The sequence below is a fragment of the Natrix helvetica genome, assembly GCF_964273705.1.
Source record: "Natrix helvetica genome assembly, chromosome: Z".
Classification (NCBI taxonomy): domain Eukaryota; kingdom Metazoa; phylum Chordata; class Lepidosauria; order Squamata; family Natricidae; genus Natrix; species Natrix helvetica.
In genome coordinates this window covers 33607022-33618116 of record NC_138554.1, presented here as the reverse complement: position 1 = coordinate 33618116, position 11095 = coordinate 33607022, and the positions used below count along the sequence as shown (strand labels likewise).

At 37.8% G+C, this 11095-nt stretch overlaps 1 protein-coding gene across 1 annotated transcript; it reads left to right on the top strand.

The window, feature by feature from the left end:
* Positions 1–9970: 9970 nt before the first annotated feature.
* Positions 9971–10936, top strand: LOC309401494 (olfactory receptor 6F1-like; the record flags this gene model as incomplete). Its single annotated transcript, XM_081970556.1, has 1 exon — positions 9971–10936. The coding sequence occupies one exon, from the start codon at positions 9971–9973 to the stop codon at positions 10934–10936; it is 966 nt and encodes a 321-aa protein (XP_081826682.1).
* Positions 10937–11095: the final 159 nt, after the last annotated feature.

Genomic DNA, 11095 nt, shown 5'->3' with positions numbered 1-11095 from the left:
TTCTATATCATTTTTCTTTAAGAGTTGCATCTGTGGATAAAACATATTTGCAAATAGTGAGATATTTTATGAAAGAAACATATGTAGAAATCTCAAAGTGCCATCTTTCACTGACCTAATCATTAATCATTACCTTAGATACAGATTCACTAATGAATAAGCAATACAGCAGAGGAAGAAATTGTGAAAATTCCAGAATTCATAGAAATGTCAAAATTGACATGTTTCATCAGGGAAAAAAATAACAAAAACTTTTCTAAAAGTTTGGAACTTTCATATAGATATTTTGCTGAATGAAGAAAAATTTAATTATTATTTTGAAGGTTAAGAAAGGTGTGTATTAAATGAAGAATGAAGGAACTTCTATCTAATAGGAAAGGAGTGTTATCTATTGAAAGAAGTTCAAAATTCATTTACTTCTTTTTAAACTTTATTTTTTATTCAGTTTTATCTTCCTTCCTTCCTTCCTTCCTTCCTTCCTTCCTTCCTTCCTTCCTTCCTTCCTTCTTGTATGTTCTGTTCTACTCTATTAAATAATTCTTAATAAATATTAATATTTTTAAAAAATATAAGTTCATAGCAACCACAGTAAATTCATTTATAATTATAATATTTGTATTGTAAACCTCTGAGTGTATGATGCTTCCCAATTTTTGCCTCCATTCCATTATAAAACTGTATTCACTAATCAGTTAAGGATTTAAATCCTATTTCACTTGCTAAGTTATTCCTATAAATTATCAATTATATTACAAAAACTCCAAAACATTTATTAGGTTAAAATATGTGTTTGAATTCACATTGATTTTTACCTATGCTCCTTTCTAGAAGTTTTAACCAACAAATATTAAGACTTTATTTCAATTTTTTAAAAAACTAACAAGATTTTTTTAATTGATTGAGTGTTTGATTATCTTACCTTGTATGTTAGTTCTGTTCTACAATTTTGCATTTTGGAAAAAATCCTGCAAAATTTTAGTCTGATGATACACATCAGATAGTACATCTTGCAACATTTCAACATCTTGCAATAGTTCATGTAGAATATAACCTATTCATTTCTACGAAAACACTTTGTATATATAAGTAAATGCATTCACTAAAATTTGCAGATGACACCAAGCTGGCAGGAATAGCCAACACTCCAGAAGATAGGCTTAAGATACAGAAGAATCTTGACAAACTTGAACATTGGGCACTATCTAATAAAATGAAATTCAATGGTGAAAAGAGTAAGGTTCTACATTTAGGCAACAAAAACAAAATGCACAGGTACAGTATATGTGGTACCTTGCTCAATAGTAGTAACTGTGAGGAGAATCTTGGAGTCCTAGTGGACAATCATTTAAATAAGAGCCAGCAGTGTGCAGCAGCTGCCAAAAAAGCCAACACAGTTCTAAGCTACAAAACAGAGGGATAGAATCAAGATCACATAAAGTGCTAATACCACTTTATAATGCCTTGGTAAGGCCACACTTGGAATACTGCATTCAGTTTTGGTCTCCACGATGTAGAAAAGATATGAAGACTCTAGAAAGAGTGCAGAGAAGAGCAACAAAGACTATTCTCCAAGGCACCTGAGTGTAGAACAAGAAGCAATGGGTGAAAACTAATAAAGAAGAGAAGCAACTTAGAACTGAGGAGACATTTCCTAACAGTTAGAAAAATTAATCAGTGGAACAGCTTGCCTCCAGAAGTTGTGAATGCCCCAACACTGAAAGTCTTGAAGAAGATGTTGGATAGCCATTTGTCTGAAACAGTATAGGATTTCCTGCCTAGGCAGGGGTTTGGACTAGAAGAGCTCCAAGATCCCTTCCAACTCTGCTTTTGTATTTGTATTAAATAGTGCAGTTCTTTATACCAGGCTGTTTTATGTTCAATTTGCTGACAGACAAGTTTAATTTATAAGAGCTATATCATAGAGAATGAAATGTAGGGGGGGGGGGGACTATGAAATCCCTTTTGACCTAAGCAAAGTCTAATTAATATAGGAAAAGTTAATGAATAAACAGACTGATTAACTATACATGGTTTAGGGCAGAGTCACATGGGATGATCCATTATATTACTATTATTCATTGTGCTATTACTTAAAGTAGCATTTATTAAATTATTTTAGTATAATAAATGTTTGGGAGTCAATAAACAATCTGCAAATTAATGAACAAATCAATGAGCTTAAGAGTGTGGGGATTCATGATCTAGAATGAGCAACAATTTTCCATCTGAGTCTGCATATTTCTTTAAAATATTTTTTAAAGAATTCACTGGATTTACTGGGGGTCAATACATTTCAATAGATGACAGACAGACAGGACAAACAAATAAAATGGAGGAGATATTTTGATGATCACTTTTTGGAATGATGGAAAGTAATAATTGAACTAAATATAGTGTAACATTTAAAAATAGTTTCAAATTAACTTTAATAACAATCAAAATTTTGGCAACAAATCAAAACTTAGCAGTACAAGACAAGGCTTGATTGTTTTTCTTCTGGCGCCTTCTCCCATACCAGTAGCCCCAAATAATTCAGTAGCACCTGTATCATTTTATTGATGTGAATCAAAACAGTCATAGATTACATAGATACAAACACCTCAGCCAAAGAGATTGGAAGTTTGTAGTATGGTGTGTGGGAATCTCATTAAGTATACCCATTCTACTGAACTATTTTATTATTTCATTTGCAATAACTGTAAATCTTTCCAACTGTATTGGAAAGATTTCCATCAACATAGAAATTGTTCAACAACTTTTGGAATAATGTATTTCAATTAGATAAATTATCCTTATTGCAATTTCTGACCAATGAAATTTATTGCAGTTATGATATAGTTTTATGTAGTGTAAGTGAAGAGAGAAACATATCTTAGGATAAGTTATGATTCAGGGTGTGCTGAAGAAAGCCAAAATCTTATATGAGAATAATGTTTGTGTTTTCGATCTCCTTTTCTGCAGTCAAATATTGAGAATAAATAAAGTTTTGAAGCTTTTCCAAGCATTCATAGTTCCATTTTGCATTCTTGCAAATTCCCAGTATAATTTGCAGAAGTTGGAGGACAATAATAGTGAAATCATTTTTTTTTTTGCTCACACAGACAGATCTAAGTCCTAACTTCTTCAATTATAGCTTACAATTATGTTCATATATTTCCTAAATGTTAAATATTTTCTTTTCATTGAAGCAAATGAAATTACTCAATGCCTTTTTCAAAGATTTCTTGACCTCTTGATTTCTCAAAGTGTAAACAAGAGGATTGATCATGGGAGTTAATATGGTGTAAGGAATCGAGAAAACCATTTTAACATCCCTGAGTGTGCCAGTGTCTGGTAAAATATAGACAATAATCAGAGTTCCATAAAAAGATGGTGACCACAATGAGATGAGATGAACATGTGGCAAATGCTTTTCATTTTCTAGTTGTGGATGGAATTCTCAGAATGTCAACATTAATACAAACATAGGAGGCAATGGTTAGAATGAATGGGGGAAGAATATCAATTGATCCAAATATAAGAGCTAAAAGTCTGACATGAGTTGTGTCTGTGCAAGAAAGTTGGAGTAGTAGACTGAAGTCACAAAAGAAATGATCAATTTCCTTGGGCCCACAAAATGATATTTGTGCTACCAAACATATGATTATCACTAAAATTAAGGCTACACACAACCATAATGGTGCTATGCAAATGAAAATGACTCTATTATACACAATCATGGAATAATACAGTGGTTTTGTCAACTTGTAAAGCATTGCCATGACTATTGTCAGGTTGGCATCGGAGGGAGGATTCCATGCATACCTTCGGCCAGAGTTGGATCTCATATTTCTACAATCTTGTTGGTGAATGTGATTTATGACCCAGACAGAGGGGAGGGAACACAGGGGTAAAGTTCAAATGTAATTAAATTTCAGCTCTGCAGGAGAACATGCCAGAATGTTGATCCTAATAAATGAATGGATTTCTTTTGAACTTTGTGTCGAGGCTCATACATTAATTAGGTCATCTTCTGAGAACTTCACAGACAGCCATAACTGACTTTAAAAATCAAGATTTCCAGGTTTCCTGAATCCCGGGCTCTTCAAGCACTCCCCCGATATTTGGGGTGCTTGTAGGGAAAATCAGGCAACCATGGCTGAAGAGAGAGACCTCAAAACTCCAGCAACAGAAGCAAGAAAGCATGAGTACTGGTGGAAATTAGCCCCTAAGGCAGCTGAAGTAGAGTTCCCTTACCCTAGTACCGAGATACAGAGAAGGATCTCAAGCGAGCTGGCAAGAGTGGACTGGAGGTGGTACTGGGCACAAGCCAGGCTCCCAATGCCCCAGATGGAATCCCTGGAGAGTGCAATAGAGCAACAGAGGGAGGATTTTGACTGGACCACCCTTGCTGATGAGGGGCCATCATGCTGCCCAAAAGAGAGGGAAGGGACATCTCATCCTGTTGAAGGGATGAAATGCAGACTGGAGTGCAGCCCCGCTCCTCCGCCCAATAGAAAAAGAAGGAGCCCAAAACTGCAACCAGTGCCTCCCCCACGCAGCAGGCAGGCTGCCCAGGACAAGCAAACTCCACCCTACCTCAAAACTAGAGGTGAGAAGATGGCCAGTCATATCAGGCGCAAGCATATAGTGGCTGACAGGAGGTTGGAGGAGTAGGGCTGAATGACCCACCCCAATTAAGGGGAAAATTTGACAGGAACTCAGACCAACTAGCTCTATAACTTGATTCAGCTGATATCCACCTAGAATGTTATTGGCACCTCTACCCATCCCCCAGGGCCATGGTGAATGCCATCACAGAGGGGCTAGAGTGAGAAGCAAGGGAATGGTTAGCAACCTTCCACAAGGGGAGAGCCCCCCGCCAACTGCAAGACATAGATGACTTCCTGCAACTGCTAGAGGCCAGATTTAAGAAGGTGGAGAAGGACCCATATGCAGAAGAGAAACTCAGCAACCTAAAGCAGAGGGGCCACCCCATCAAAGAGCACATCCATGAATTTAGGAAGGTCATAGGAAGGCTACCCCCTTTATCAGAGCAGCTGCTGGTGCATTTTTTCAGAACAAGCCTGGACAAGCAAATTGCCCAGGTAATTGCATACTACGACATCCCAAATCGACTCTCTGAGTGGTTCCGGGTAGCAACAAAAGTCGACAGTGGGCTGTGCGCCAACTACATGAGAAAGCAACCGGCCCAAAAGAGAGAGGTCAATCTGACCTGAAACCAGCCAGCCGACGGGGAACCACAGCACCACAGCAGGCCACCGAGTCCCTTTCTGGGAGAGGGGCGGTCTAAAAATCTAAGAAATAAATAAATACTATGACTAGCCGTCCCTCAAAGTCCGCTGAAATGCTACAGATGTGGGGGATGGGCAACATGACAGCTGCATGCCCAACCCCAGTCCCAAAACCAAGGCCAGACCCACCGCCCAGGGCACGACCAGAACGAGGCCCCAAACAGACCACCAGCACATCCGGGAAAGCCCTCCAGGCTGCAGAGGCCCCTTCCCCTTCAGGCAAATGTGGTGGAATCCTAGGCAACGACAACCAGTCGCCCAAATCATATGACAGCGAGGAGGAGGGAGAAAATGACCCAATGGTGAATGAAACAATTAACACTTTCCTTTTTCCAATATGTCTCACAACCCCAAAAACATGAAAACAGGGGGATTTTCAAGCTCTAATAGACTCATGTTGCACGAGGTGCTTGAGCAACCTAATCACAGTCCTGAAACTGGAGATTAGAGCAAAAAGATTGGCCCACGCAATGCGGTTCAAGCAAGTTGATGGGTCCATAATGGGAGGAGCCTATGCCACCTGACTGAACTAATGCCGCAAAACCAACCCGCAAGTGACCTAACTACAAGGCTAAAAACTGAACTGCTAGCAGACCTCTGGTTCCAAAACAACCAACACATCTTGACAAAAAGAGATGACCTTGCATGGAAGGGGATGAAACTCTACGTCCCAGAATCCCTGCACACCCTAATTCTCCAAAGGAGCCACCACGCCAAACTGGCAAGGCACTTTGGGTTCCTAAATATTTTACAGTTAGTCTTGAGGGAATTCTGGTGGCCTGGCATAAAGAAAGATGTGGATGGTTATGTGAAAATTTGCACCATCTGTGCCACAATTAAGAAATGACCGTGAAAAACCCATGGACTCCTTAAACAGTAGCAGAGCCAATGAGGCCATGGGAGGAGATCACAATGGACTTTATAGAAGTGTTGCTGAAAAGTTGGGGAAACTGATTTGGACTGTAATAGACCTGTTCTCTAAACAGGCACACTTCATACCCTGCAGCGGACTACCCTCGGCTCACAAGCTGGCTAAGCTGTTCGTGAAGTGTATCTACCAACTGCATGGAGCACCTCGAAGAATTATTTCAGACAGAGGGGTCCAGTTCATGGCTAAGCTCAGGAGGGAGTTCCTGCGGTCCATTGGGTCATCTCAGGATCTTAGTTCAGCTTTTTATCCGAGCACCAATTGGGCAGCAGAGAGACTGAATGCCATGGTAGAGCAGCACCTGAGGTGCTACGTGAACTATCAGCAATTCAATTGGTCAGACCTTTTATCTTTTGCTGAGGTGGTGTACAATAATGCTGTTCACAGCAGCACAGGACTCACTCCATTCAAAATAGTGAGTGGTGTGGACTTCGTCCCAAAGCCTGAGTATCCAAGGGATCCCCCCTACTCAGTCAGCTTGGCTGAAAGCGACCTGGGAAAATGTCAAAAAGGCACTGGCTAAAGTGGCACAAACCTATAAGAAACAGGCAGACAAACACCGGGCTCCGCAATGGCCATTCTGGGTGGGAGAGAAGGTTTACCTCTCCACAAAATATTTGAGATCAAAACTGCCTAGCAAGAAACTGGGACCAAAGTTTATGGGACCATAGTGAAGATGATCAACCCAGTCACAATGCAATTGAAACTGCTTCAATTGCTGGGGAAGATACACCTGGCATTTCATAGTAGCCTCTTAAAACCCGTGATCGGATCCACTCTAAGACCACTACCCTGGGAGCCCCTGAGTCCTATGGACATAGGGGGCCAAACCCATTATGAAGTTCAATGAGTCCTTGATTCAAGGTGGCACAGGAGACAACTCCAATACTTAATCTAGTAGAAGGCTACCCCTTATCAGAGGCATCTTGGGTAAAAAGTAGGAATATCCAGGCTGATCATCTTATAGCAAAATTCCATGCAGAAAATCCAGGCAAGCCTGGGGGAGGAATGTATCCCTAAATTATGTACCTGTACTCAAATTGTTTCTGTGTCACACAGGCCACTTTCGGGAAATGAGGGGAGCTGGATGTAAACTTGGAAAGCGTTGCCATGACTATTATCAGATTGGCATTGGAGGGAAGATTCCATGCATATCTTCGGCCAGAGTTGGATCTCATATTTCTACAACCTTATTGGTGAATGTGATTCATGACCCAGACAGAGGCAATTAAGTGAAAGTCAGTTTCTATTCCTCAGGAGAACATGCCAGAATGTTGATCCTAATAAAGGAATGGATTTCTTTTGAACTTTGTCTCAAGGTTCGTAAATTAATTAGGTCATCTTCGTTTTCAGACGGCAACAAATCTATCATAAGACATCACTGACAGTAGGTAATATTCCACACTGAGAAGACAACCAAAAACAAAATAATTGCATGAAACAACCTCAGACAGAAATTGACTTTCTATCACTTAGAAAATCTGCAATCATCTTGGGTAGGATAGTTGAACTATAACAAATTTCTAAGCAGGACAAATTTGCTGAGAAATAATACATAGGAGTATGAAAATTCTGCTCAGATACAAGCAGGACAAAGATCGAAACATTTTCAATCAGTCAGAGTGTAAATCATAAGAAACACCAAGAAAAGAAGCACTGAAAAATCTTCAAGTTTTTCCAAACCTAGTAATGTATGTTCCATTTCCCTTTTTTTTTCAAAAGCATTTGTCTGCATCTGGAGGAAGAATATCATATGAATGATTTCTGAATTTGAAGAAATACTATTATTTTAATTTATTTGTGTGTGTAAGTGTGTATGTATGTATTTAATATGTATGTATGTATGTATGTATGTATGTATGTATTTGTGTTACAAGAGAGCTAATTAGCTCGAAATAGATCTATACTAGTCTCCCTTTATTTATTTATCAGTACAAATACAATACACACACACACACACACACACACACATATGCATGCACAAACAAACATGCAGGCACACAAATACACTATGGTAATTGGAAACATGTATTATTATCCTGTAGCACAAGACTATTTCAGTATTTCACTATTACAATGAAAAAAAAAAGAGCATTTCAACAAATTAGCATTTTACAATCTGTGGCTTCTATCCCATCACACAATCCTCATTTGGACTGCAAATGAGGTGTTTCTGCCAAGATTGATTGATTGGTTTTCTCTATTTACCCACTCATCTTGTTCCTGCACCTCTGATCAGCTTACAATAAAACTATTATAAATTTAATTAAAATATTATAAAAATTTAAACAGTAAGTCAAAAAAAAAGTAATAGGTAAGATGGCAGGTGGTATACTATAGAGTGGAATGGGGAATCTTCAAATTCAGTAATCACTTCCAGGATGATATAGACCTATGAGAATCCTAGGCCAGTTGGCAGAACCAGGTTTTAAGGCCTTTATGAAATGATGAGGATTTATCTGGGGAGAAGGATACAATGAAGGAATTGATGAAGCCATACCTAGATTACTGTCTGTGGCTATGTTTTAGGAAACTGATAATACTGAACCTATAGTAAATAATTTTTTTTAAAAAAAAAGGTCTGTAAGGAGAAATGCAGGATTAAGAGTCAGAGATTTTAAAGATATTTAATTATAGAAAGAGACTTTGAATGGAAGGGTGAACTGTGGGATTTTAAAATGATCATGGAGTATCTGAAGGGCTACCTTTGCAGAAAAAGTAATTGATATTTTTTCTTAAAAAATGTGTTTAAAAGATTCAAATGTTAATACTCTGTAGCATTCTCTTTTCTAAGTAACCCCTAACTGATTAGAGAAGCAACATTATCCCTTAATAGGCAGATATTGTAAATGTGTGGCAGAAAGAAACTTTCTTTTAAAACATCATTCTGCCCCCCCCCCCCGTGTGTGTGTGTGTGTGTGTGTGTGTGTGTGTGTGTGTGTGTGTGTGTATGCAAGTTCTTCATCCTTCAAAGGTTTGTCCCCATTATGTCAAAGATCTTCTGGCAGAAAACATTTCTGTCAGGAACATTCTGATTGTTTTCTACTTGATTTAAACCACTGGGGGGAAAAAACAGAAGGATGAGGCTGACTTGAAGGACAATATCACACCCTGCAAAGGTAACAGGAAGACAGTCTTCAGCTTAAAGAACCTGAAGCACAGGTAGGCTGCTTACATGCCTCTTTTATTTCATATCCTTATTAATGTTTTCTTATATTTTCTATTAGCGGAATTAATTTGAGATGGATACTTTTACATAACTTAACATCAATTTAAAAGAAATTAATATTAATGAAATACACATAATTCAGAAATAGATTCAAGTTTTACTCCTTCTCTTTCCCCCTCTCCCTCACCTTTTCCATCTCCCCACTTCCCATTCTAATTCTCATTCCCCTTCAACTTTCCCCTTCTAGAAACACATTCCCTTTTTTAAAAAAAATATAATAAACAGTAGAGTCCATTCATTAAATCTGGAAGAATTCAAATAAATTAATGCATTCATAATTATCAGTTATTCAGGATGTCAGTGAGGTTTATGTGTATGTGACTTATTAAGGATGGAAATTCTCCTTTCTATACTCGGTGGCAGATTTTGCTAAAGCTCAATTGAAGTGATTGCATTTGCAAAAAATAAAATAAAAAATAGTTTTACTCATGTATACTATTTTTAAATTGTTAGATATGTGGCTATGCCTACATAAACTAGAAATTTCAAGATAATCAACTTTTGATGTTTTACTAATAGATGCAGTCTATAAAATCTTCAGAATCCCAGAATACAACAAGAATAAAAGAATTCATCCTCCTGGGATTTGGGAATGCTGAAAACTTGAATATTCTTCTCTTCGTGTTATTTATAATCATTTATACTATAACTTTATCTGGAAATCTTCTCATTATTGTATTGGTTGTAACAAAGAATCATCTCCACACTCCTATGTACTTCTTTCTTTCTAATCTATCTTGTTTGGAGATCTGTTACACCTCAGCTATATTACCCAAAATGATGGCCAACTGTCTTACAGAAAAAAAGTCAATATCTTTTTGGGGCTGTATATTACAAATGCAATTCTTCTTTACTCCAGGAGCTACTGAATGTTACCTCTTGGCAGCAATGTCATATGATCGTTATCTAGCCATATGTAGACCCTTGCATTATGTTACACTTATGAATGACAAAACGTGTATCTTGTTAGTTTTGATGTCATGGCTTACAGCATTTCTTCTTATTGCAATTTTGACATCCTTGTTGGGCCAACTCACATTCTGCAAGCAATATGAAATTGACCATTTTTTTTGTGATTTCACACCTTTAGTACAACTTTCCTGCAATGACACTTGGGTGATTGAAAGTGCTTGTTTGATAACATCTTCTATAGCAGTTTTACCTACATTTTTCATAACTATCTCATCTTACACTTTTATCATCAGTGCAATTCTGAAGATCCCATCTGTTGATGGAAGACAAAAGGCTTTTTCAACCTGTTCTTCCCATCTCACAGTGGTTTCCATTTTCTATGGATCCTTAATATTTGTCTACATTTTGCCAACCACTGGAAAATTCAAAGATATGAAAAAGGGCTTCTCTTTGTTTTATTCAGCTCTTACCCCCATGCTCAATCCCTTTATTTATTGTCTAAGAAACAAAGACATAAAAGAAATCCTCAGAAAACTATTCCTCAAGTTCCAGATATTTTCTGTGTCCCTTTAATATTAGTGCATGCCAAATAAATATTTCCTTCAATTGTATATGTTGAATGATATTTACTTTGTGTTATACAATTTCCCCTGGTTATTTGAAGGACTACCTCTTTGTGATCATTTCTACTACCCACCCCACCAAGTCCTGCAGGAGGATTATATCAGTTTC